This window comes from Pyrgilauda ruficollis, unplaced genomic scaffold (genome assembly GCF_017590135.1).
Source record: "Pyrgilauda ruficollis isolate IOZ18807 unplaced genomic scaffold, ASM1759013v1 scaffold6, whole genome shotgun sequence".
Classification (NCBI taxonomy): Eukaryota; Metazoa; Chordata; class Aves; order Passeriformes; family Passeridae; genus Pyrgilauda; species Pyrgilauda ruficollis.
Window position 1 is genome coordinate 10,682,897 of NW_024527710.1, and position 27,819 is coordinate 10,710,715.

Here is a 27,819-nt window from a genome sequence, read left to right on the forward strand (position 1 = left end):
CCCCCCCCCCCCCCCCCAAGGAATGTACAATAACCACTCTGTAAATTCCTCAGGTCTGATTTTAAGAGGTACTGTAGAACTTTATTCATGGAGGAAAGAAATAATCCCAATACCTTCCTGCAGTAACTCTTTTTAATAAACATGGCAGTGTATGTTTTGATCCCCGCCAGTGATGCAAGCAGCAGGAAGAGGAAATCAACATCACCTCTAGGAAAAGCGAGGTCTCAGCCCTGCTCTGCTGACATCCCACTTGGTGACCTTCAAGCTGGATTGCCAGCATGGGTTTGAAGGTGGCACCATTCCCGGTAAGAGGAATTCTGAAAAGCCCAGAGGATTTTCACTTCCGTAAAGCAAAGCTTGAACTCTGTAGATTTGTTATTATTATGAAAAAAAACCCCAGCACAATCATTTCCCTACCCTAGAATGCAAAGCTGAAGGGTTTCCTAACCTTTGGCTGAGTGAAGCATGGCCCCCATGATGCAGCAGCTACGTGATGTGGACATTATGCCCCCAACTCAGTGTGGCATCACCGATTTATCTTCCAGCAAAGTCTTCCATTCCTGTCCTCCCAAACAATTTTACCATCCCTCTGCCAGTGTTATTCTGGTAGCAGTACCCTCATAAGTCCACAACATGTAAGAACCTCCCCCTTTTCCTTGTAGTGGAGATCATCTGGTTTCGGAGGGAGGGAAAGTGATCACAGCCACCCCTGGGCAATGCTGGAGGAGGCTGAGATCAACCTTCAGTCCTAATGCACCAGGGAATGCTGGCTTCCCTCTGGCCCAAAACTAAAGGAAGTTTCTCATGGCTCAGTCCCCAGTCCTGCCATGCAAGTGCTTTGCCCCCATCCCTTTCCCTGGGATATGATGGAACTGACCTATCCATTTCTGTGTCCAGGGAACCTCACTGCAGTACATCCATACTGCACAGCTGCAGGAACGGAGACTTCCCACCCCAGATTTTGGGTGGAGATGGAAGGCAGGAGCAAAACTCCCATAACAAACCAGGGAGCTCTCAGGGGTATTGAAAAGTCCTCTCATTTCTTATTAATCACTCAGGCCAAGAACTCAAGTGTCGGCAGTGTGTTGGCCGCGGTTATTTTCCTTGCAGTTATCCACATGCAATTCATGCCTTGGAAAATGACCCATTTACCATCATGCATTGTTGCTTAGCTACACGCGCTTTCTCTCTAAGTTTTCCCAAATGGAAACATGGCTCTATTTGCTTTGGAGATCATTTTCCCTGGCTTTCTCTGCTTTACAGTAAATAAGCATAAGAAGAAGAACCTCTGAACGCTGAGTGGAGAAATAAAACAAACAGCGCGGGGTAGGGTGAGCATTTAAAATCCAGCATGTGAATGCAATGCCTTCCTTTTCCAGCCAAGGTGATGGGCAGGGAGGGTTTGAGCAAAGGCAACTTGCAGGTCAGGTTCATTAAGACCTTTTTTTGTCTGTCATTTGCATAAAGGCTCTTTCCCTGCTGAAGATTTCCAAACAATTTGGGTGAATAATTCTGGGTTCCCAAGAGAAGAGCATTATTTCCCTGGAGGACAGGTGGGACTTAGGGCACTGAGAACTCACTCTGTGTCTCTGCTGCCATGCCTGCCTTGTGGAATCCTAGGTATCCTCTAGAAACATGCAGGAAAACACCTCCCTTATACCTGAAAACCAGGACACTACTTTGAGCCACTAGACAAGACTTTATCCATCAAACCCCAAAATTTCTCACGTTCACGAAGTCCTGACTACACTCTCATAGTGCATGGTGGGCACAGGCTGGCAGATCAGCCACTGCACCATGAATTTCAGCTTCCCAGCACACCAGCTAAATCTTTGGGCCATTTGCCGGAATCCTGAGCCCACCAATGCCTATGCTGCACAGATGTCCTCAAAACATGCAACAAATCCACAGATTTTGGAAAGCATGAGCTTTATAGCTCATAGACAGAGGGACTGCGTGGCACATGTTCAGCCATGTCCCTGGGATCACTGGTCTTGCTTAACATGTGCCTTAAGGCTGAGTTGTGTTTGTGTCCAGGATTTCCAGATGTCCAGCAGTTCATCTGTTCCTCAAGGATCAGACAAAACTTGCAGCATCTTCAGATTTTACTAAAGACAAAGCTTTTGGGTAAAAAGGCAGCCAAATGTCTCTCACAACACATAGGTTAGTAGAGAACTCAGTGGAAAACCTTTTGTTTCCTGGTGCCATGAATGTGCTGGACATGAGCTCTTTGTGCAGAGTAGACACAGCCGTCAGCTGCCAGAGCTCCCAGGAGCAAGATGCTCTGAAGGGTGAGCTCTGCCCTGCCTTCTGCTGACAAAGCATAAAATCTATATTGTCTCTGAACAGAAAAAGGGGGGAAACAAAGTAAATCATCTGATGCTGGTTACCAGGCCAAAACACTGAACTGAGGTTTAATACAACAGTTTCCAGGGTGCCAGAAAGTGAAGAGGGATATTGTTCCTATGCAAATTCTGGCCGGTGGGTTGACATATCCCAAACACTGCGCTCTGTGAGAGCTGCCTGCACCTGAAGAAGCACTTTTACTCCCCTGTCGCTGGGAAGCTCTTATCTTGCTTTGACCAAGTGTACACAATAGAGCTTTGTTTTGGGTGATACCTCCCAGATGAACGGCCTCTTAGAAGTGCTTTGAGGAATTAAATGAGTAAAAACAGTAGGAGAGGGATGGGGGAGAAAAACTCTGCTGCTGCACTACAGAAGTCAAAGTCTGTGGATACTTAACACACTAAATAAGGAACTGGGATCTATGTCAGACTGAAAGAAGCAAATGTGTGACCCAGCTCCCTGCCACCAGAGACACCTCATGACAAGGTCTCAGTCCCAAAGCAGGAATCCACTTCACTGTCCCCTGTGTCCCTGCAGCAAGGGTGGGGATGCTGTTGCTTGCAGATGCTGCCCAGGTCTGTGGTGCTCCCCACACACCAAGCTCAGGCATCTCATCCTCATGGTACGGCCTCCTGGCCTCTTCTCTCTGCAGTGGGTGTGTTTCAGCACAGGCATTTTGGGGAGCCCAGCAGGTGATATCAGACAGTGTGTCCTCTCCTTCCCTTTGCCACTGCATTTCTGCAGCTGAGGACAAATCCTGCTTCTTGCAATCCTGTCTGGTCTCTTTGGTTGATGGGAGATGCCAGGTCTTTCTTGCCCTGGGCAAAGGGTCCCTCTGGCTCGGTGCAGGTTGGGCACCTGCCTTAGGTCCTGGAGCTGAATCAGGCCAAGGGCAGTTTTCACGAATGGAAATCCCCCTGGTTTTATTGTCTTTGAAGCCTGGAAACACCTGCCTGTTGCTCAGGGAAACAAGGCAGGCAGGATAAGGGTCTGGCAGCACCTCCCCTTTGTTCTGTGTCCTTCCTGGGCACCCTTTGGAGCCCAACCCTGCCAGCACCCTGTGCCCCCCACGGTTGGTTAGGAGTTGGCCGTGTGAAAATCAAACATCAAAGGGCTCTTCCAGCAAGGGCTATTTCCACATCAAATGCCTACCTCCAGTCCTGAGCCATTGGGGAGAGAACTCTTCATAAAAGGAGAGAGAAGATTAATATTATTTTTCAAAAGTATAATGGGAGGTTTCCACTCCCCAAGCACTTCAGAGTTGGTTTTTGCACAAAGCTGGAATAATTTCAACCCCACAGGAAAAAGAAAAATACATAAGAGGAGATTAAAAATGCCTGAAAAAATAGCTGGTCTGAATAGAAATGTTCAGGTCACTGTCACTTTAGGGGCTGGAAGAGGCTGCTGCTGGGAGAGCCTGACTTTCCACAGGAATGCATGTCCTCCATCCTTACTCTCAGAGTAGCAGGCTTGCTCTGGATGCCTGTTTGAGCATGGGGAAGCAGGGAGAGCCAAAGACAGGCTGTCGGAACTGCAAACTAGTGAGAAGAGGAAGGAGAGGACAAGGGGTAGAGAAGATGCTGGAAGCACTCTGTTGGGCAAGTGGAACAGGAAGAGCCCGCTGTGAAGTGCAGCCCTCCCTGAGACTCTCTGAGAGAAAGGCGGCACGAATCCGGCCGAGCGACGGGCTGGCAGCGTGCCTGGAGCGTGGCATAGCTCTGCCTTGGAAAAGCACCTGCAGCCTCAGCATCTTCCTCTCACAAACATGCCACAGCATCACGGGGGAACCACAGTCCTGCAGCCTGACAGCCAGTTTCTGCTCTGTGAGCATGAGCCATTGGGCCAGACGGGTGTATGAACAATTATTTGATCATTTCCACTGCAGGAACCGACTTGACAAATACCTCCGATTCACAAGCTCGCAGTCTGCTTCTGAAAAACCAGACCAAGAGCAAGCTTCCACCCTGGAAAATCCCTTGCCTGTGTCTGCTGTGCATCCTTTCCCATGCTGGGAAAGGTTGGACCAAATGCAGAAGGCACCATGGAGCTGGCAAAGCTGCTCTGGAGCAGTGTCCCCAGGTTGGTGGGTCAGGGGTGGCAGGGCTTAGCCTCTGGGATGTGGTCTGTCCTTGGGTGACAGTGCCTTGCTTGTTTTCTGCTTCTTGGTCATTCCATAGAATGAAATTTTGCTAGTGTGTACCTCACCTTCCTCTGGACTTGGGATACAGATGTGAAGCAAAGTGAATGACAGTCCTTGCAGCCTCACAGTCTCGGGTGACATACACCCCTCAGTGATTTTCACTTTAAAGGGGGGGTAGGAAGAAAATACCTGTGGATAAGGAAATGCAACATATGCACCTGAGGGCTCAGGGAAACTCTGTTGGTTAAACCAAATCTTGCCTTTTCCCAATGCTTGAAGTTACCCATCCGTGAAGAGGGCTGGAGCAGGCATCTTCACCCCATAAATCCCACTTAAGCCCTAAAGAAAATGCTTCAGTGGTGCTTCACATTCATCTGCTGGCCGCCACAGGGACAAAGGCTTCACACTGTCCCAAGCAAGCAGAAAAATCCCCCAGTCCCCCCACTGGAGACTGGAACTGATGGCCAGAGGGCAGTGATGGGAGAAAGCAGCAGAAGAGGGTGGTAGGGCAGCAGTTTGTGGGACTGTGCTGGCATCACTACGTGCCCCAGTATCCTTCCTCACCAGCTTTGCTGTGCACCTGGAGCCAAAGCAGGGGGGTGATGGCAGATGCTTCTCCCCTCCCCCAGACACTGCCTGTTCCCGGGAAGGTGGGGGAGCCCTGGGACAGTGGCTCCACGCTGATGCCGGGGTGTGACACGCGGCGGGGCAGTGCTGGGAAAGCCAAGGGGAGCGCTGGAAACAGGAGACGCCTGCGGCAGACGCCGGTGCCGGTAGGACACGGCCGGTTCGCTGCCTGCGGGACTGCCCAAAACAACTCGCTCAGATTTACTGTAAGCGGCAGCCAGGCCGTCCATAGCTTGTGGTGAACATACCAGCCCAGCCTGCAGAAAGGCTGCGGAAGCCAAGCTGGCCCCTTGCCCAGCAGGCTGGAGGAGGGGAGCGGGGGGGCTCTGCAGCCCTGCCCCGGCACAGCACCCTCAGCCCCGCAGGCTCTGCCTGCTGCAGGCCCCAGAGCTCATTTGGGAACACACGAGGTGGATTTTCTCTTGCCAGGTGCTTTCTGCACCCAGCGTAAGGAGGGGGTGATGCTGTGGATGGAGCCCTCTGTATGATTCCACTGCTGTGGCACTGGGGCAGCTGGAGGAACGCAGGGAATTTCTGACTGTGCAGAAGCCCCCTGTAAGCGGCACAGCAAAGGGACTCAGAGGCCGGGCTGGGTGCCGCTGGCTGGCAGCCAGCTCATCCCAAGGGCACCTGGGGCCATGGCCGAGCCGGGAAACCCCCCGGCTGCGCCCAGCTTCCGGCCTTTGTGAGGGAGCCGGTGGCGGGGCGGTGGCAGTGGGATGGCTGCCACCATGTCATCCTGGCCCGGGCCGCCATGGAGGCTCGCGTGTCCCTGCAGCCCGAGAGAGGTGCTGCCGGATGGCGGGACACCATGCAAGGTCTGGCTGAAGGGACTCGCCGTCCCTCCCACGCAGCTGTGCTGGGAGGGAAATTTCCGATACTGCCGGCTTCCCAGAAGTCAGGGGAGGTTTCGTCCCTGGCTCTGCTGTCTCGGCTCACGCGTCTTTCCCAGCTCAGGCTGTGACCCTGGCATACGAGGCTGAGTGCCAGCGGTGCGAGACCGAGGGTGGGGAGGCCATCGGGCCAGGCTGTGTGGAGCCAGCCTCAGAGCTCCAGCCCTTCTCCTGGCTGCTCTCCCAGTCTGACCATCTTTGCTGGTGGGTCCCCTACAGTGCCATGTGCTGCCCAATGCCAGCCAGCTCAGTGACATCAGCACCTGCCACGTCTCTGTCCCCTTACCTCAAAGCCTCACACCAAAATCCCCTATTGAGGCACCACGGCCCCGGCAGTGTTGGGGTCACTGTGCTGGGGGTGCTGCAGGGCCAAGGACTAGAAGTTTTGTCTTTCCACTTCCTGGCATGGATGCAAAGCATCCTGAGAGGGAATGCCCATCAAGGGAGGGATTCTGCTTGGCAGAGATCTCTGTGACATGAACCACAGGGCTGGTGCCATAGGTGTCCCAGGCTCTGAGGATCGATGGGCCTGGCCCTGTGCAGGCAGTAGAGAGTGTGGCTGCTCCAGGGTGGGATGGGGGAGTCAGGGGATGCTGGCCATGTCTCAGGTGACAGTGGGTGTCAGGAGCATGACCATATCCTACAGCAGCCATCTCAACCTTCCCCAGCCACCCAGCACCGGCTATGGATATTTTCTGTTCTTACAAGAAATCCAGCTAAAAACAAGGGACTGTTCCAACCAGGTGACTCCTCCAGAGCTTTGTCCTCTGCTCTGTGTTTAAGCAGCAGTGATTTTTGTTCAAGAATGTCCAAATCTTTGCTCTGCACAGGCTCTGATTTTGAGCTCCCAAGGACTAAAGGGCTCCTGGCACCTTCCCATCCCCTGCCTGTCCTGACTGCAGGGCCTGTTGCCAGAAAAAAACTGAGCCTGGGACTTAAATGTCCGGCCCAAACCTGATGTGCCTGAGAAGGAGGAGCGCTGACCCTGACCCGCGCAGCCCTCCAGCACCAGCTCGGGCTTAACTCTCTCCTCTGCAGGAAGATTTGAAGCCTTCCAGTTAAATCCGGGAAGGAGTTAGCAAGTCTTTGTGGCAGGCGGATTAGAGGCAGAGGTAAATGCTCCTGCTAAGTGTAATCTGGCTGGTTAAAAGCTCAGCTCAGCCTCTATCCCAGCATTGTCCTTGCTTCTTATAAATACAACAGACAATTCTGCAAACACAGACTTTTCCTATTGCCACGCAAGGGAGTGGTGAGAACCTGTTGTTCTACCCTTCTCCCCAGGATATCATTAGGATTTATTACCAACCCCCAGTGCCCTCCTTTCTCTGGGATGCGTTGGACACTGGCAGCCTCTGATCCTGCGGGTGCAGCAGGAAGGGGATTACAGCTCGTGGGGCCACAGGTCAGGGCAGGTAAAGGCAGCAGAAGCTCCTGATGCTGGGGAAATGGGACTGGGGGAAGAGCCAAAGCCCTCTTTCTCCCCACAAGCCAGGGGTTCCTGCAATATCATGCCCTGGGGAACCCTCTGGATGGGATGGGGCAGGAGTTGTGAGGGGATAGGGACTGGGAGGCTAGGAGTTCTGCTCACTGTGGGGTATATAGCAACTCAGAGCAGAAATGAAAAATTATCATAACTGTGTAAAAATAGTTTACACATATTTGCTTCTCTCTGAAAACTTCTGGAGCTGGTGGCCCTAAGGGGGCACAACAGGGTGGCTGAAGCCACTGGCCATGTGGCAGGAGCGTCTGTATCCCTACTGTCCCCTGCAGGTGACAGGACTCCCTGGGCAGTACTAGCCAGCACCCTGTATGCCAACCCCAGGAGTTTGTGGGTGCCCTGGAGAGAGTCCTTTGCTCCCACAAATGGAGGGTGCACAGATGACCTCTTCCAGGGGATTATGGCTGAAGTGGGGGACTTTCATGGGAAGTATGAGCAGGCAGGGATCAGGGTCTTACCAGGATTAGGGTATTTTCCATGCATTTAAACTAGTTGTCATGAACCCAGAGCTGACTCAGAGCACGGCACCTGGGGGACAGGGGAAAAGAGGAGGGAGAAGCTCAAGCCCACCCCAAAACCCACCCCAGGGCTTGCAGGGAGCAGTGGGAAGTTGGTCACAGAGGTTTGGAAGCCCCCAAAGCCCCAGAGATGATCTCTGGTCCCAAATTTGCAGAAGTGAAGAGGTGCTGCGCAACCCCAGTGAGGTGCCTGCTGATGGAGGAGAGCTTGGGGGGCTCGGGGGGGACAGCAGCAAGTCCCAGAGAGACAGCAGAGCCCTGTGCCCTCTCTGGGGCCAGGACAGAGGGGTCCATTGTGGGAGACGTGAGAGCTAGGTGGCTCCAGGAGCTTGGTAACCTTAATCCTCCCTTGGATTAATGCTTAGGGGAGCTGGGGACAGTGTTTAAACCTGCCAGAGTGAGCCCTCGTGTTGAGCACAGCCCTGTAGTGGGGTCGGAGGGGGACAGAGGGCACAGGGTGAGGACAAGAAGAGGTGCAGGCAGTCCTGTGACCTGGTCTGACATGCAGCCTCAGATTTTGAGGGCATGTTCCTGGGCTCCTGGTAGCAAAGGGATGGGCAGTGTGAGGACCAGCCCTGTGATAGGGTCACTTCTGGCTATGCTGCTTGGCTCTGAGAGGCTCCTGCTGCTCTGGCTCTGCAGGGCCACTGCAGGCTGAACCCCTTGAGCCTGGCCAAGGTGGAAACCATCTGCCCGTGGAAGGGTACTCTTCTGGGGAAATATCTGCCTGTAATGAAGTCTCTGGGATGAAATTCCTCTCTCAGGATAAACTGGCTTTCCTGGGGCTGAGCTTTCAGCCTGGCACAGAGGAACAGTGTGAGGATGCCAGCATGCTCAGACAGACCATGTTCCTGCCCACACAGACCCCAAACTGAGCCCTGACCCCAGCAGAGGACCCCCTAGCTTATGGCATTAGAAGCCACCCTCCTCTGTAGCCACTGGCCGTGCTGGGGGGCTTGCAAGGCCATGCAGAGGCAGAGCAGTCCCAGCTCCAGCTCCTCCCCTGAAGCACCTGGTCCCAGCCTACCACACCAGGTCACTGTGCCCAGCCCCAGCTGAGCAGGAAATGCCACATGGATACCCTTAGAGGAGGTTCCCACCCCTGGCAGTGTGGGTGCAGCTCTCTCATAGCATCCCCTGGTCCCAGCTCTCTACCAGGCACCTGGCTTCAGCATGAAGGTGTCCCTGGACCCCAAGCACCAGCTACGCCTCTTCCACCACTCCAAAGGCTTGGCCCATCATGGGAATCCCCTGTCCTGTGCCTAGTCCAGACCATGTCCTATGCTGCCCAAACCTTCTGCCAGTCCCAGGGAGCTGCCACCTTGGTGTCACCTTGGGTGTGTCCCTGGCAGAAAGGGACTGGCCTTGCAGGGGCTGCAGGTGCTGTGTGCCTGTCCCCTGGGGCAGTGAGGCAGGATGGGAGGTACTGTCCTAAGTGGCATCTTAACTAGATCTGATCCAGTCTTGCAAAGCCACAGCGCCTTCAATTCCCTTAGCGCTCCAAATCTGCTACTGTGCATCTAAGCGGATTATTTTAAATACCCCATGATGGACTGCTCCTTTGTAATATAAACCAGCCTCATGTGTCCCATTCCCCTCCTATTTGCTGTTATTTAGCTGCAGCTGTGACAGCTAGAAGTCTCCCCAGCTCCCCCTGCTCCCTAGGAAACATCCCTTGTATCAGCCCCTTCCCCAAATCCTCTCTCCCTGTGCTGCTGGATCCTAGGGATGCTCCCCTCCACACAGCCTTTAAGCTCTTGGGGTGAGTGATGGCTGTGGGATGTGCTGCCCCAGAGCTGCTTCATGTCTAGCCAGAGCTGAGCCCTGCACCAGCATCACCCCCACCTGCACGTCAGGGCCAGGCCATGCCTCAGCTGCTTTCTCCCAGAGAGGGGCCATGCAGGAGCCCTTTTGGGTAGGTTTTGCCAGTTTTCAGGGTTTTGCTCAAGCTGACTGGCTCTGACACCTCAGTCCTGCCATGAAGTCAGCCAAGAGAGAATATCCTGCCTCCCATTCCCACTGGAGGGGGGTTTGGGGAGCACAGGGGCTGTCCTGGAGCCCACCCAGCCCCACTCTCAGCAATGGCAAAGAAGCTGCCACTTTTCCAAGCACTTCCCTTTGGGGCTTGTCTGATTAATGAGGACTTGTTATTTCCAAACTGTTTGAAATCGTGTTTATTTTATCTGCTGCTGGATTCCTCTGACTCAGGGCTCATCGTTAACTGCCAAAGATGAGTGACAGATCTTGCTAATTACAGCTAATGATGGCCTTAAAGGATCTCTGCACACACACATGTGTTTGTGTGCACACATGCCAAGGGCCATTTATAATTTAAAGTGGGGAGAGTCGTTAGCATAAACCATGCCCGGATTAATTGCAGAGAGTGGACTCTCCAGGGAGGATGCTCACCATGAGGTTGTGGTTTCAAGCACTGGATGCTGAGGACAGCACAGGCTGCCTGGGCAGTGGCAGCATGGTCCTGAGCTGTGTCAGCCTCAGAGACACCAGATCAAATCCACCACACAGGAAGTGTTTGGCACAGAGCACTTGGGAGGGGCCAGAGGACACCAATATGTGGCATGGACATGAGTGGCTTGGGCCAGTGCAGGGCCAATGGGAGCTGGTGTCCAGCCCCTGGAAGAGCTCTGTGGGTGTTTTCCAGCTGTGAGGAAGAACATGCCCAAGAGACCCAGTTCTGCCAGTTTCTCTAGGAGCAGGCAATTGGAGGAATGGGAGACATTTTTTATGGCTTTACTGAGGATAAAGCTGCAGGAGCACCAACCCCTTACTAGACATTAGAAGCTCACCCAGGGGGCTGGGGTTAGCAGTGCCCACTGCCCTGGATGTGCTCTTCCCTTTTCAGTCCCTGAGTAATCCAGCCTTGATGTGGTGACTTTGCTTTTATGTTTTTCCCCAGGAGGAAAAGAGAGAAGATGGAGAGAATGAGGCTTTCTCTGCCCCTGGGCTGGAAAATGCAGAGAAGCAGTGGCTGCAGGATCTCATGGCCACCACCCTGCCAAGGGGATGGGCAGAGTGGGCACATGCCATGGACAGCCTGACTGGGGGCTTCCACAACCTTCCACAACTCTCCACTGTGAGATCTGTTCCAAGCCCTTCCCTAAATCAGCTCTCCATTTGCCTGGGCTCACTTTCACCCACCCCTGTGAAGAGGGCACACAGGGACAGACCCATGTGTTCCCTGACTCTATCTCCTCATCCTTCCCCTCCTTGGGGGTCCTAGTGGTGCCCTTGCCCCTCTCCCTGTCCTGTCATCTCATGGAAGAGGTATCCAGAAGGAAACCAAAAGCTGTTCCAGATGGCAAAAAGGCTCAACAGAGCAGAGCAACTGTTCTCCAGTTCTTATATTTCTGCAAACCAAATCCACCTTTCTTGGAAAAATGTAATTCAAGCTCCTCAGTGTTCCTTGGAGCTGGTGAGCAGCAAGAGCAAAGTGCCAGCATTGGCTCCCTGGGGAGGGGAAGTGCCATCCTGCAGAGTGCTTCTATATTAGTCTCTGCCATGAGCTGGTCTAAATTGGAAGTGATGGCAGCAGGAAGTGCCAGGATGCCGAGATGGACTCCGAGGCCTGCGCAAAGTGATTTCAGGGGCTGGTTGTGCTTGGCCTGGGGGATGCCTGCCAGCACAGGACACTGCAGTTCTAATCCCACTAAAAGCCAGGTGGAAACAACTTGGACAAAGGCTTTTGTCTTTCTTGCTGAAAAGACCAGATTCCCATCAAGACTGATGGCTTGTGAATTTGTCTAGGATCTCTTGAATTGTTCTGGTCCCCAAAACACTCAGGTTTCTCTTTCTGAAGCACCCCTAATGTTCAATTTAAGGCTCTTGCAGAGGCAGTTGTCAGAAGCTCTTGTCAGAAGCTGTGAAGCAGAGCTTCCTTCAGACATGTGCAGCCACTCAGTGGTTGTGACTGTTCCTGAAACTGCCCAGGGAAGCTGTTTGGTCAGGGCCAGCTCTTGCTTATGCTTTTTGCATTAGCAAACTCCTGTCACTGTCCTCCAATCCCTGTTCACACTGGGGTACTGGGGACTTGTCCTCTCTGGATGCCATTCTCCCCCCTGGCATAGTTTCCTTTGCCGTGGTTCCCCACTGGCATTTTACAAAGCCAAGCCACCTTCCTTATAGCTTTAAACCCTACTGTAGCAGGGTCAGGAGGTTACAGGAGAGATGCTTTGTAGGAGCCACAGGCTGGGAACACAAGAAGAACCGTTGTGGAAGCAAGAGCAGTGCCAACCATGCTGGGCACCCACTTCACCACACTCAGCACCATTTTGCCACAGACACAGAGCTCTGGTGACATTGGTGACCTTGGGAACATCAGTCTACAGAGTCCATGTCTATGGTACATGGAGCTGTATAGCCTATGGGAAATGGGTAGCTTTGAGGTCCCAGGGCAACTTTGGGGTGTGCAGAGCTGAGCAGTCACTCTCAAACCCAGGTGATGTTTTTCCCTCTATGCTGTGGCCAGGGAGGGTCAGAGCCATGAGAGGTGTGGGGCACATGGCAGGACAGGCCACCATGAGGCACCATGCTACAAGCTGCTTGCTCAGCAGCATGCTGAACCCTGCCCAAATAGCCCCTGTGATCACCATCACCCAGTGAGAGAGCCCAATTGCAAGGAAAACAGGGACGCAGCTGAAAAAATAAAGTGTTGCCATGGCACTGTGCACACCAGGTAGGAAATGTGGGATGGTGCCGAAGCACAGGCTTGGATGTTCCTCCTGCCCCAGGGTATGAAGTGCTAACACAGAATGGAGAAAGAAGTGCCAGGAGCCAGAGGGAAGACACCCTCCTGATGGCACCAGGGATGGGCAGTCAGGGCTTATGGGTCCTCCAGGTACTTGGGAAGAGCCAGGGATGCTGCAGCCACATCTGTGTGGTGTGAGGTGAAATGATCTAGCCCTTGCTCCCTGTCTCCTGAGCATGACACAGTGCCAGGCTGCTCAGTGAGGTGCCATCCTCTCCGGGTACCCCAGCCCCTTCACCACCTGCAACCTTCCCCAAATGCCAGAAGTATCCAAAAGATGGAGAAATCTGCTTAGCCAAAGAACAGCCACAAGTTCCCAGAGACAGTCCCAGGCCGCAGTAACTTTTTTGAGTTGAAGGATGAACAGAGATGAACTGAGCAGACACAACTTTGTTGGGAGAACTGGAAGGTGATGCAGCCTCGAAATCAGGATCAGAGGCAATGCCTGCCTCACAACAATGCCTGCACATCCTACTGCCAGATAGAGACTGCCAAACTCCTGCACCTCTGCCCCGTGCCTCTGGTTATCTCCAGCATCAGCTGGCCTGGGGCAGGACAGGTCACAGCCCAGCTCTGTGCCCCTGGCCCTGCGGGTGTGGGCAGGGTGTGGGTGGAAGCAGCAGTCCCTGCCCTATCTGCCAGCCTCTGGGATTAGCTGTGCGCATCGGAGCAGCTCTAGCAGTGCCTGGGTAAGAACAGATAGACACAGATAAGGCAACCTGAATCCTGGGGAAGGCGAGCCATCTTCATTAATCCCCGTGCATCCAGGCACTGATGAAGATGCTATCATCCCCTTTCTCTCCCCAGCAGCTTGTGTGTGGCTGTCAGTCCTGCCTCACAAAACCCAGCACTTGCATGGGTGGCCCCTCTCTCCCAGAGCTGCTAAGTGGCTCCCATGGGGACACTGCTGGTACAGGGGACAGCTGGTGCAGGGATGCACAACCCACACAGGGACAGAGCTGGTGTAGGTGTCCACAGCCAGTGTGGGACACCACAGCCGGTACAGAGAGCTATGGGTGAGACAGGGGTGTGCAGCCAGGATGGAGACCGCCAACAGTATGAGGAACACTGCTGGGACGGGGACCCAGCTGGCATGGGGACACATGCAGGGGGACTCTGTAGAGCCCCGGGACATAGTGATACTGCAGGATAAAGGATGACCTGCAATATCACCCACCCCTGTGATAGCTTGGGATCATTCCCACATCCCTTCCCAGGCTCCAGCTCTCCAGCTGCAGCGAGCAGGAGGGTTCAGCTCTGTGCAGGCACATGGAGGGAGGGGAGCCCTGCCAAATCCCTGCTGTGTCCCCATCGTTGTCATGCTGCAGGCTGCACGGTGTCGGGTGCAGCATGGCACTCCCCATCCCGTTAGTGCTGGCATGAAAGTGCCGCCGCTGCGGCAGCTGGGCTTGGCCATGATCTCCACTTCCAGGTAAACAGATGAAACAAGCGGCTCAAATTCCCTCCCCGCCCCGCCGTTCCCAGCCACACAGACCCACCATTCAGCCCCGCCACCCTGAACAAACCTCCAGTGTTTGGGAGAGGGCTCCTGCTCCCGGCGGAGCACCGTGGGGGGGACACGCTGCGGCTGGGCAGTTGACACCTGGCCAGGCTGGAGCGGGGCCAGTGGGCGCAGAAAGACATGCTGTGTTTTTGGCTGGATCCTGCCGTGCTGGGGCAGGGGCAGAAAGGACCCCTTGTGTGCATGGGACCCAGGGATGCCCCCATGGCTTGGCTGCAAACAGGGTCCCATTAGGCCGTGGCAGGGGGTACCAGTGGCTCCTTGGAGTGGGAGCCCAAAGGGGTGAGGGAGTCAGAGGTAGGGATGCCCTGCTGCCATCCAAATAATTTGCAAAAAGTCACAAAAGCAGTGGGGAAAATTCACCACATGCAGGTGGTGGCAGGAGCAGGAGGCAGCTTTCCCTGTGCGTCACCTTGCCATTTACAAGGATGAGAGAAGAGTGCCAGCTCCTGCCCCTTGACTCTTCTCCTCCAACCTCTCAACCCTCTCCCCAATTTTTTCTTTGCTGGGGGTCCATCCTGCAGCACATCCTGGGATGCTCTGGCCATGGACGGGGCTCAGAGGGATGCCCATCCCTCCAGGGAGCCTGACACCGAGCTGAGCACATCCCTGCCTCACCCATGACAGTTACTGTGGGGCCAGGCTGAAATGGAGAGGGGAAGGCAGGAGACAGAGCCTTGATGCTCCAGCATCCCAGCTGTTCCTTCTGCTGCCTCCATCATCCAAAAGCAGCCATCAGTGCTGTTCCTGGGGACATTGTCCCCTCCTCCATGCCTGGCACCTTCCTCCCTTGCTGTCCCTGAGAAGGTGGTTTTCCTCCCCAAGGAGTGCAGGGAAAGCATTTTCCACCGCGGCAGATGAAAATGGATTCCAATCCAATTTTACCCTAGTACCACTTCAGTGATTTTGATGGAGCTGCTCTGGATGGGTGCTGGTTGGAGCCAGAGGACAGCTGTCGTGGCTCCATAGACCAGGGGTTTCTTATCTGTGTCACCTTTGATTACTGTAATTGAAATCCTGCTCTGATCTGAGCCGTGCCCGAACGTTTGTGCTGCCTGTACGGCTCTCGGCTCGAACAGCAAAATGACGTTAATAGATTTTAAAGCCAAGCAAGGCCTGTAAGAGCATTTCTGCCTGACCTCCCGGATGGCAGCCGACAGCCACCACTTACCCCAGTCCCGCGCTCCGCTGCTGGCACAGCCTTGTCATCCCCCTGTGACTCATTTTCCCTCCTAGAAGCACAAATCCTGCCTTTTCCCAGAGCTGCTCATGTGTCTGTGTTGGGTAGCCTGCCTCCTCCCACCCTTTGGAACAGAGCCAGGTGCTCTTGAGGGAGGCAGGGTCCAGGGGTGCTGGTGGGATCACAGTGGGATCAGCTTCCCTACTCTAGCATGAAATTCCCCACGGGAAGCATTGCCCTTTTCTGGCATCTCCTGGCCAAAAGGGCAGCAGGGGGACCTGCTGCCAGGCAGGAAGCAGGGGATGGAAATGCCACTGCACAGTCAAAGATGCTCCTGGCTTTGGTGCCAAGCTGGACAGTCAGCTGTGGCTGGTGGCATGGCCAGCACTTTGTCACCCTCCTCATCTTCTTTTGTGAAGCTGCCCACGGTGTTTAGGCAGAGCCGCTGCGGCAGAAAGGGTGACGCCAGCCCAGACAGCGTCTGAGGGCAGGAGCCGGGAGGACACGCGCACTGGCACACACATTCCCGCAGTCTGGCTTGGCCAGCAGCCGGCACAGGGAGCGAGCCAGCCCTCACCATTGTAGGACAGCAAAGCTGGTGGCTCCCTCTGGGTTGGTGAGGTTTTGCTCAGCCAGCCTGGCCTGTGGGAGCTGCCCTCTGGGACAGGCAGAGGTGTCCCAGGTTCAAAGCTCCATCCCAAGAGGATGGAATGCAAATCCCGAGGACAAAACCCTGCTGGTGCCAGACAATCACCCTGAACCCCCAGGTTTTTCATGCTGGCAGCTTTTTTCATGACCATACAGCTGAGAGCCGGTCTGCTCTCTGTGTGCTGACACAGCAACCTGGGCTGGCACCAATCTGACAGAGCCATCCCAAAACTTCATACGCTGGCCAAAGGGAAAGCAGGCTGGCCAGACAGCAGGGCACTCCAGCACCCCACCACCGGCACACAGTCTCCCCCTGGATCCTGGCTGGCCGAGCAGCAGCGTTTCCTCTCACACTGGAGGGTCATGGGCCGGCAGAACACACAATGCTTGGGGTTATCCAGGCCTTATCAGCTCTGGCCACACAGTGCAGGCAGGAAAAGGGTTTCAATCCCAGCCGAGCCCTATTTCCGTCAGGAGCCATTCCCTCTGTCATGGGGGAGGGCTGGACCATGCTGTGCTTTTGACACGGGGACCAGTGAAGCTGGGCTGTGGGGAGAGCAGGACCACAGGGCTCTCATGCTGTACCCCAAAAGCATTGCCAGGCTCTCTCCTTTGTGCTGGGAAAGCTGCCTGTCTCCGAGCAATGCAGCTCTTCCTGCCCCAACTTTACACACCAGAGCTGGTGAGTCCCAGGAAAAGGGCTGCCATTAGGGCATGCAGCAGAGGTCTGGGCTGGCTGAGACATCCTTTGCTAGGGGTCACTGCTCCCCATCCCAGGGATGCATTCCAGAGCTCTGACATGCCAGGAAAACACCTGCTCAGAGCTGTACAGGCAACCTGAGAAATTCCACAGCAAAGGTCACCAATGCCAGCCACAGGGGGGAAACTGAGGCATGAGGAAATAACATCCCTCCCAGGGCTGCTCCAGCCTCTTAAAGCTGACTGGAGGAAGAGGACTGTGGCACAGGATCTCTCTTAGTTCCTCAGCCCAAATCCAGGAACAGGGATCAGGGAACACCTGGCCCCTGCTCCTCCAAACCCTGCAGCAGCACACACGGGTGGAAAGGGGAGGTAGAAATGGGAGGCACTGGCAGAGGCTGGGCTTGCTGTGATCCCCTCCTGTTCCATGATTAATTGAACACAGGCTAAAATTAGCCGTGGAGGCAGCACCCCTGGGGTCTCCCAGCAGCATCCCACTGCCCGCCGGCTGCCTGCAAGTGGGTCAGGCAGCAGCTCCCTCCCAGCTGGACACCCTGGGTGCTTGGGGCACCCCCATGCTCTGCTGAAGGTAGGAGCATTGCTCCTGGCTCCATGGCACAGCTCTGCACCTCTCACCTCCCCACTGCCACCCTTCCCAGAGGCTTTTCCCTCTCTGGATTCACCGGGCTGGGCTGCGTTATGAGGAGCAGCTGGGAAGGCACAAGGCTGCCTTTGGGGATGGCAGGAGTGTGGATCCCCGTCATGTTCCTCCCCATGCCTTCAGGGATCTGTTATTTTTAGCCACTTTCCCTACCTCATGTTGCTAGCTCGGCTCTGGCTCTTTTTCCTCCCCTTCCCCAGCATTAATTTGTTTTCTCTGTATTATTTGCAGATTCAGAGAACGAGGTGTTTTGGCACAGGGGACCACTCAGCCATGGCTTCTTCATGCTGCTCTCCACCCAGGGTTTTGGTTAGGTTTTCTCCTGGCTATTTTTAACCCACACCAGCAGCTCCAAGGGGATGAAACACCAAGGGGTAATGCAAATTTGAGGTTCCCTGTGGCTGATGTAGCAGGCCAGCTCGGAGGATGCTCATGGTTGTGCAGAGATGCTCCTGGGGAGGCAGGGCAGCACCTGGACACAGCCCCCAGCTGCACCCTCTGTGCTGGATTACATACAATGCCTCCTGCTCCCTCCTGACCCCCTACACATCTGAGTCTGCAACCTCCTCCGTGCCACACCAGCTGGGGAGAGCAGGGAGGCTGGGCTTTTCCCTTGGATACAGAAGAAAGCAAACAGGGAAAAAGTTAATTAAAAACTTCAAAGCCAGATCCTTCTAATTTGCTTAACATGGCAGTCCTGCTCAGCATTGATGCTGTCCCAGAGGTGCCTGCTGGGGCTTGGGCTGGGAAGTGCCCAGAGTGTCACATCACAGGATGTTCACAGGATTGTCACCCACCACTGCCACCACTGCAGCCCTGCTGAGAACTGGGGATGGGGTGCCACAGAGCTAAGCTCAGGGCTGGGCACCTGGGCACCAGCCTTCCCAGGGACTGGATTTTGAAGCCACTGGAAGGGTGATTCCATAGGGAGGCTGTTCCTCAGTTTCCCCGTGACACTGGGCTGCCAAATCTGCTTGTTGGGAAGATGTTTTCAAGGCACCTGGGGTGGTGCAGATCCCCATATCCTGGCATGATACCACTGCCCCAGGTGAAGCAGGGCAGGGCTGGGGCTCCTGGGGGGAAGCTGGGGTGTCTGCCTCAGCAGGGTCCAGCAAAACAGTGACACCTGTCCCAGGAGGAGGGGACCCTGGCACCACGGGTTCTGATCCCTCCAGACACTGTTCTGAAGGAGGTAGGGAACATCCTCCTTGCCCAGTTCTCACTCCTTTCTCCAAAGGAGCCAAAAATCCTCTTGTTTTTTTCCAGAAAGCTACATCACAGGACAGCGATGCTCCTGCCCAAGCGCTCTGCCGCCTTGCTCTGCCTCCTGCCCCCACTTTTGTTTTTTTTTGGTGGTGAATTGAGGGTTTTTTTCAGAACTTTTGGCTGCATGGTGAATAAAGGCATCCTACAGTCTGAGGGCTAACGGCTTGTTGGAGAGATAATAAAGCAAAGGGGAGTAAATTAAAGTGCCTATAAATAGCACCAGGAGAGGAAAAGGAGATGAAGTCATCTTCCTTCAGCTGAGCTGGTATTTGCATCACTCCTTCCCTTTGCCTTCCCCTGCCCCCTCACCCTGCTCGGGAAACAGTCATTCCCAGACACTGGGATCCTGCTGTGAGCTCTGTATGCCCCCCTGGGCCCCCACGGGGCTGAGAAATGTCCCCGTGGAATGTCTACCCAGTGCTGGGGACTCAGTGGAGAGCACGGTGTGGTGGCCTGAATGCAGTCACTTGCCCCCAGGCTCCACGGCAGCTTCCCTACGGATCTGTGGCATTGCCCTATGCAAACCAGTGCCTCCAGCATGACCCCAACGCTGCATCCTAGGAATAGCTTTCAGGAGTCATCACAAACCCATTTTCTCCTTTGCAGCTCATAAAACGGGCAGCTAAAGAGACCCCCAGGGGCAGCGCCTGGAGGAATGGACACTGCAAAACTCAACAACAGCAAGTTCCCCCAGAGAAGCCCCTCCAGGAGCCAAATTCCATAATTTACATTTTTATTCTTCCAGATTTTAATGTCCAAGACTCAAAAACTCCCCTATCAGTCCCAGGACACATGGGAGAGGAAGGATCCTTGCCCTGCAGGAGCCTCCCTGGAATCAGCAGAGAGCTTCAGATCTCTCCCCAAACCTCTCCCTGCCAAGGAGGCCACTGTCCCTGCAGCCCCAAGCCCCCCAGCTGCCCCCTCACATGAGGTATATTTACATGAGTCAGAATGAGGTCACACCACGGTTTCCTTATGTCAGCTACCGACTCCTATTCCTGTGCTATGCACACACACCCGCCGTGTTATTGCAGGGTATTTATAGCTATTTTACATGTATAATTATAAAACCACAACTCCACACACACAAAAATAATCCCGCTGCCGGGATGCAGGGGAGTGGGGCCAGGCTGATGGGAGCAGGAGCAGGACCTGGACCACACCGCTAATAATAATTCTTTGCGCTTTATATATAGCCCCTTTCATCCACAGCTCTCAAAATCGCTTTGCAGGCATTTAATTAAGCTTCCCAACATCCTAATGTGATGACAGCCAAGTAATAATATCCTCACTTTTAGCTACAAAGAGAGGGGAGGTGGCAGGACTTGCCTGAAGTCCCACAGTGAGTCCAGGTGTCCTGCGTCCTGCCCCACACTTGTGGGATCACCACAGGGGAGATTTTGACTCAGAAAGGGGTTGAGGACCTCAAGATCCTGCCCAACCCCTCTCCTCAGTTTGGGGTGGTGACAATGGATGACATTACAAAGTCTGGGGACGGCAGCAGTGACCCCAGGGACTGCTGGGCTGCAGCTGCCCATCAGCTGGATCAGCAGGTGGAAGAGACAGATGCATCCTGACAAACTCATGGGTGTGAGCTTGGGGGAGAGCAATAAATGAGATGACAGGTCTGAAAGGGCTGATTTATGAGGAATATTAAGAGTTGTAATCCTGCCTGGCCTGGCCATCCCCCAGGGAGGCAGGGTGGTGACAAGGACCCAGAGACATCACAAACCAACAGGATTCACTGGGGCCAGCGCCAACATATCTCCAAGCAGGAGGGCTGGAAGCAATTGTGACTCTCAGGCACCCAGGCAGCTCAGTGTGGGGGAATAGAGGCGTCTCAGTGACAGCCTGGAGATGGGATCCCACAAGAATGGGTCTCTGTGGTCCTCCAGGTCTGAGGTTGTGCTCCCCTGAGCATCCTCTCTCCCTACCATGTACATCCCTACTTGGATGGACCAGTTTCCCCCCATCCTTGGAGTGCTGCAGAGGGCACAGGGAGCATGTGCTTCAGTTCTGGACACTGACGGGATCACAAGCTGCCACCCAGTAAAAGGGACACGTCAAGAGAATGTGGCCAGCAGAGCAAAAGAGCGAGGAGGTGCTGGAGGCAAACACTGGTGTTGGCAATGAAAGGGGCAGGACTGCAGCCCTAGGGGTGAGGCTCAGTAACATCTGCAGAAAAAGTCACTCTCCTCACTGCTGTCCATGCATGGAGAGGTGGGCGCAAGTGCCTGTCCTCATCCCCACACTGGGGATGCTCTGTGGGGAAGCAGCAGTGGATACAGTGTGATTCTGCACACATGGGGACTAAATGCAAGTCAAAAATCATAAACCCTTATTGGATCCTGTAGCAAGTACCATCCTGCCATTTTATGGTCATGCTGCTATTTTTTTCCTCCCAGATTATATCCAGATCCCTGTTCTCCAAAAGAAGCTGCACACAAGCCCCCTGCCAAGAGCCCCCAGCTCATACCAAGCCCCCAGGGTGGGGACCAGAACCTGTTTGCATCACAAACCCAAGGACCAGAGAGCAATGACAGAAAAGCCAGAAAACAGCAGCAAACCTTTTGAGGGGCTGCAAAGAAATGCCCCCAAATCAGTGTCTCTGAGGAGAAAGGAGAGAGGGAAATGGGGCAGGAAGCCAGCCCAGCCTGAGCACTGCCACAGGGACAGAAGCACCTTCTCATCACTGCACCAGCCACTGAAAACACGACTTGCTGCTGTCACTGCTCCGAATGCCACACCCACTGTCCCCCCTCTGCCACCAGCCAGACGTCTCTTACCAGGAGCTGCTGGCAGCTCTGCCACCTCACTGGCCATGATGAAGGACTCGAGGATCCTTGCACGGAGCTCAGGGCCTGCCTCGGTGCTGAGAGGAGAAGGAGAGGTGTGTGAGGACACCAGCAGTTCCACCTCCCTGGAGACTCCCAGCTCCCAGCTGGGAACAGCACCCAGCTACCCCAATGGGTCTGCTGTGGGACTGAGGCAATCTGTCACTCCCAGTCTCGTGTGTGCATCGTGCCTGCTCACTTTGGGAACGGGCGTGATGTCTGAGCACCACAGCTGGAATGGCAGCTTCCAGATCTGGCCTCCCCCTATCGAGCACCCTGTGCCTGGGGCACTGGTGGGCTGTCATACAGCAAAACCAGCTTGGCTGGGAGCAGCCTGTCCATGGACACCCTCCTGTCACCCTCCCTGTGCCGTGCACGGCAGGGGACCTCACCTGGCCGCCACAGGGCGCAGCAGCAGCTCCCCGAAGAGCTCCCCGAGGAGCCGGGGCGAGGGGCGGCTGCGGTGGCTGCCCTGGCAGAGGTGACAGAAGTGGCGGGCGAGCTGGCGCAGGAGCAGTGCCTGTGGCTGTGGCAGGGCTGGGGGGGCCAGCAGGGCTCTGGCTCGCTGGCCACACTCCTCCAGGCCTGGGGTCTCTGTAGCACAGGGAACACAGGAAAAAAAAAGGTCAGTTTGGGAGGTCAGGGGCATCCCCATGCCTCTCATGGAAGCCCAGCACCTACCAGCACACAGGACATGAGTTGTGATAGTTCTCTACTCCTCCTAGAGACCCAAATAAACCTGACCTCAACCTCTCCCACCACTATTTCTTTACAGGCCATCCCTTCCCAGACAGGGACTCATGGATATCCCAGGGTCTGCAGAGATGATTTCTTCAGGGTCTTGACCACTTCTTTCTGAGGTTTGCCTGCCCCACACCACCCCAGATCAAGCTGTCAGGTGCCTTTAGCACATTCCCCCTGTCAGCACATCCAGGGAGGGAGCTCAGAGGGCTGAACTGCTCACCTGGTAGGGGCTGCACCTCAAAATCCCTCACTGCTGCTCAAATGGAGAACATTCCATGGCGCACAGCAAAGCCATAGTAAAGGCAGAGGTGGGAAAATGGGCACCAGCTTGAAGATCTCCTGATTTTAAAGGCTTAGCTCTCCCCTGCAGAAACAGTGAGCTGGGAGGGAAAAGGGTTTTTAGGAAGAAAAAATAATGTGCACTTGGGCTGCAGGTGGGGTTGCAGTGAGGCTCCTGGATCAGTGTCTCACTCCCCATGAAACACAGCACAGGGAGAGCTGGCTGGGGTGCAGCTGCTTCCAGTGATACTGGAATTGCCCATATGGATAAAATCAGGCACTTAATGGCATTGCACGTCACAGAGGCGCTGCCAAAACCACTGTCACGGGTGTCCTGAGCAGCCCACAGCCCATGAATTCCCACCATGTCCCCGGTGCCCTCTGGCAGCTTTGGCTGGGGCTCCCTGGTCTTGTGAGCTGTGAGCTCAGCGCCCTGGGACTGCGATGCTGCCCCAGGCACAGGAAACAGCCGCTCTCCAGCCATCCTCCATTCCTGCCTTATCCCAGCCCTTTTATCTGCTGGGGACAGGGAAGTCCCCAGGGCTGGGCTGCTCTCAGCCGCCTTCAAAGCCCGGCTGGCCGGGGGCTGACTCAGCTCCCCGCGGCTCTTTGCACCAGGACTGAGGCTTGGCCAATACCCAGCCAGCTCCCGACATCCATCCTTGGAGCGAGGGCGCACCAGAGCCGGAGGGGCAGGGGTCTGGGATCCCCTCCAAAGAGGGTCTGCAACCCAGCTGTGTTGGCAATGGGGCGTTGGTGAGCCCTCGTATCCAAGAAACTGCTCCTGAGGGATGTCTAGCTTTGCTCCAAGGCCTCTCCTGCCGCAATTCCTGCTTTTTTTGCACCTTTTTGCACCTAGAGGATCCTGCAGGAGAAGGCTCACAGCCAAAGGGGAATTTGAGGATGTTTTTCCCTTCCTTTTGAAGGTGGTCATCTTGCTGCTTTCCCAGCTCAGCCTCAAGCAGGGCAGAGGAGCCTTGCAGGGCAGGCTGCCAAAACCCAGCACCGTCTCCTCAAAGACTTATATTTTAATTTTTTCTTTTAAGCCCCAGAGAAATCCTCTTCCCATTGGTTTCTCCACCGTTCTGCCCCCTCCTCCTCCTGCCCCTGTTGTGCCAGGAGCAGAGCCCGCTGCAGCACAGGCTGCAGGGAAAGGCGCTTCCCTTTGAAGTTGCTTAACGAGGCAACCCAGCTAATTGCTTCCTAATTGCGTTTTTATCCTTGGAAGGGAGGCAGCCTTTGATTTCTCCTCTGACGGGTGAGGGGAAGGCAGCTTCTCTGTGCCACCAGCCCCAGGGGTATTTCTTCTGGCTCTGTGTCTCAGCACAGGGCAGGGAGGATGGGGTGTGAGTTATCCCTCACCATCTCTGTGTGTCCCTTCTGCCTCGATGGAGGCCACAAAGAGCCCGTGGCCTTTTCCCATCAGGACATGGTAGGAAAAGGCCACACTGGTGAGGGCACAGGTGATCTTTTAGTGCCTCTTAAGGCAGCCAAGAGTATGATCTGCCCAAGCACTAATCTGGCTTAGGATGGGGAGGTGATGCTCAGGGATGGAGGGTACTGCAGCAACTGGCAGTGAGATGAGAGCTGCTGTGGAAGGGGAAGAATCCTGGTTTCATGAGCAGCAAGAAGTTCAGGTCCTGTCAAACACAGTGGGCAAGGGTTTCCTGTGTGCCTGGTGATGCCCACAGGCCCTCAGTCTGGGAGGGGTTGAGAGGCTCTGTGAGGACTCACTTGAAATGGGTTTTGGTCTGGCCTCTTTTGGGATGGGCCATGGGCTCTGCTGATCCGGGTATGAGCCCTGCTCTGTTTATTTGAAAAGAAATCAAACAAAACCAAAACCTTGATGGTCTCATACATTTGCACAGAGCCTCAAAAGCTTGCAGGGATCTAAAGGCACTTCCTAATGGCACTAAGCTGAAAAAGCTGGGAATTTTTTGTACCCATATAAAGCCAGGAGTTAATGAGATTACAGGAAAAAATTCCCAGGCAGCAGAGCCAAAATATTATAATAACGCTTTCTTCTGGGGCCAGCATCACCCAGCCTTGGCAGCTGCCTGTCCTGGCAGGCAGCACCTCCTCCTCCAGGCACTGCAGAGGGAGAAGACCACACTGTGGTGGGGGCAAAGCAGCCCCCTGGATCTCCCTTCTTTCCCAGAACATTTCCCAAATGCTGCCGTGCTGCTCCAGCACAGGTGATGTTCCCAATGGCCCTTCTTAGAATCTGCCCTTTGTGCAGCACTGGGCAGGGGATGGGGTCAGAGCCACCCTGGAGATGCTGAGAAGCCTTTCTAGGGGCTTCCCAAAGTTTCTGAAGCCCCACAGAGGTCGCAGGTGTGGGGAGAGCCCATGTGTGCTTACCTTGAGCCATGTGGACCAAGTCACTGTAGAGAGCTGGAGGGATGAGGGGTGTGGGGAGCTCCTGGAGGTACCACTTCAGGGCATCTGCCAGTGTCTGGGCCTCGTACAGGTCCATGTCCACAGCTGAGGCATCTGGAGGGAGAGACAGAGGGAACTCTGAGCCCATGGTTCTTCCCTCTGGCACAGACTCAGAGCTCTTCATCCCTGTGGGCCTTCCTGCAGACATGGGGGCTGATTTCTGTGCCCATGCCCCCATCCCCCCAGTGGGGCAGTGCATGATTTCACTGCCACCACTCCCCCAGCAAAAATTCTTGTCCCAATTTCCACTGACCCCGAGTTCCACATGCCCAAGGAGAGCACGAGGCAGCATCTCTGCTCCGAGTAAACTGCACATCCAGTGCATGGGAAAGGGAGTCTCACCATTCCACTGGGGTCCCACTGCAGGATAGGACCCATGGGAAGAACTGAGCAACTGTCTCAAGAACCTTCCAGTTTCCAGGGCCAGGTGCCATGTGCCAACCCCAGCCCAGCAGAAACTGCTTGGAGAATGCATCCATGGAATGGGGTTATGGTTCCCAGGCAATTCAAGTTGCTAAAGGCCCATGTGACCCCCAGTAATCCCAAAATGCTGTGAATGTGCCCCAATTGGCATCACTTCTCCCAGCCCTGAAAGGTGGCTGCCCTGGGGAGGTGGTGAAGGATGCTCCAGGAATGGGGGAAAGCACACAGGAGGCCACACAGCCTGGGCTCAGGGGCTCAGGGGTCCTGGGCTCAGGACAGAGGCAGTGCTGGGAGCAGAAATGTCCCATGGCCTGTCAGGAGTCAGAGGGTGGGATGTGTCTGTCTGAGCCCCATGGCCAGGCCAGCACAGGGACATTGCTTCACCACGGTCCAGGGGGAAGAAGGCTTTCAGCATCCTTTGGTATTGCCTCATGTGTTTGTCTTGGAGGTCTCCCATCCTGGCCGGGCTGGGCGGTGGCTGTCTGGAGGGTGATGGTGCCTTTTGCAAAGATCTGAAGGTTTCAAAATCTGGATTTGGTTCAAACTGGACCCAAATGTAATGTTTTGAAATTGTTCTTCTTGGAGAATTTGGGGGGTGAGGGGTACGGGAGGTTGGGAATAAGTTTAAAAATGAACATATTTGAGATGGTTTGTAATGGTGAATTTAAAAAAATAAAATAAAATTTGTAATTTTCCTAAAGATGCTGTGTCAGGCCCCAAATGGCCTGGAATGACAGAGAAGAATGTGGACTTGCCCTGCTCTGAGCCCCCTTCCACTCTGCTCTCTGGGTCTTTACCCCGATGCACCTTCACTGAAATTGGAGCCATTTTGGGAGATGCTTCATCTCACAGCCCAGCATCTTCCAGCAGAAAATGTTGTGAGCCTCCAACCACTCCAGCTGTGCTTCCTTCTGGGGCAATAAACCCAGAAAAGGGGAGAAACCCTCTTTCCTAGGACAAGGCTTTAGAGGCACACATTCAGCAGGGCTGGGATGGGGAACAGCTGGGAAAAACTGGTTTTGAGCACCTTGACCTTGATCTCCTCTCCTTGGAGTGTCCCTGCTGTGCACCAGGCAGCCTGGGAGCCTGCCTGCCTGTGTGGGAACACCAAGCTGCAGTGGGTCCCTTATGGCTAGTGCCTTCCATTTGGCTCCCAGACGGAGAGAAAACAGATTGGCCAATGCCCGAAGGGAAGCCTTTAACCCAGCCATTGGAGACGCTACCTCATTGTCAGGAGCAAGCACCCGGCGGCTGGGAGCTGTGTCCGGGGCAGCCTGGGGACAGCCGGGACAGATGCCACCACGCTGGGGTAGGCAGCCATCCAGCGTGGCCAAATGTGACCCAGGGCAAATGGGGTGCTGCCCTTCTGGCACCCCACAAAGTCACAGCACCGTCCCACGGACCGCTCTGCCCTTGGCATCCTCGAGGTGGGCAGGGCTGTGCCAGCTGCACCCTGGCCCCATTCTGGTCCACGTTCATGCTCCCATCTCCCAGCCACACTTCTGGACCTTCTTGGCTGGCCAGAAGGGTTATATCTGCCAGGCTTTGTGGGGGCATGACAGTCAGTTCCCCATTTTTGGTAGCACTTGCCCTGGAGCTGTGAGCTGGCAGGTTGTCTCAAGCTGGGCAGGTCGAGGAGAGTGAGGTCGGGGATCCCACAAGATGCTCCAACACCTGTTTTTGGCTGAATACTCACAGTGCATGGTTAAAGCCCAGGGGTGCTGCTGGGGGGTCCCAGGGTCTCATTGCACTGCAGAGAGCTTTTCCCATCAGTGGAATGCACCAAGCAAACCCCAAAGCCCTTCCCACCCGCCACCAGGGTTTCTGCAGGGGCCTGTCACTCGCCTTAAGGATGCTGGCACGGATTGAGGAGAGCAGCCACAAGCTGTTCCTGCGCAGGGAAGGGGCCGCTGCCGGGCGCTGGCCCCAGGCGATCAGCCCCGGGCTCCACCGTGGCCTAATTAGCTTGTTTGCCTCGTTAGGCATGAGCCTGGGGGGGTGTTCAAAGGGAAGGCTCAGCCGGTTTCAAAGCGAGATTCAAAAACATCTTTACACCCAGAGAGAGGCGTGATGGGGAGACCGGGGGGATTCACACCGTGCTGCCAGAGACTGATTGCTGCCGGCACCATTCTCCGTGGCACTTCGACTAGAAGTAGCCATTAGCCTGTTGTTCCCATCCTCCTGGAAATGCAGTGGCATCCTCCTGCCCCGGGAGGAGTTCTCCTCCTGCCCCAGAAGCTGCCCTGGTGAGCTGGGCTCCCCATCAGGCTGTGAGCACAACGGGGGATGCTCTGAGCTGTTTCCCAGCACCGGCAGCTCCAGAAGGCTCAGCCGGCA

The 27,819-nt window shown here is 55.0% G+C and overlaps 1 protein-coding gene across 2 annotated transcripts in view; it reads right to left on the reverse strand.

Annotated features, from left to right (window-relative positions):
• The window catches only part of LOC121361937 (phosphatidylinositol 3-kinase regulatory subunit gamma), a 76,714-nt gene that overhangs the window by 38,636 nt on the left and 10,259 nt on the right, over positions 1 to 27,819 (reverse strand). For both annotated transcript variants that reach the window (XM_041483038.1, XM_041483039.1), the window contains 3 exons: positions 24,982 to 25,113; positions 21,990 to 22,191; positions 21,550 to 21,635 (listed from right to left, as the gene is read on the reverse strand). In XM_041483038.1, coding sequence (XP_041338972.1) covers positions 21,550 to 21,635; positions 21,990 to 22,191; positions 24,982 to 25,113 — 420 coding nt within the window. The remainder of the gene's footprint in view (positions 1 to 21,549; positions 21,636 to 21,989; positions 22,192 to 24,981; positions 25,114 to 27,819) is intronic.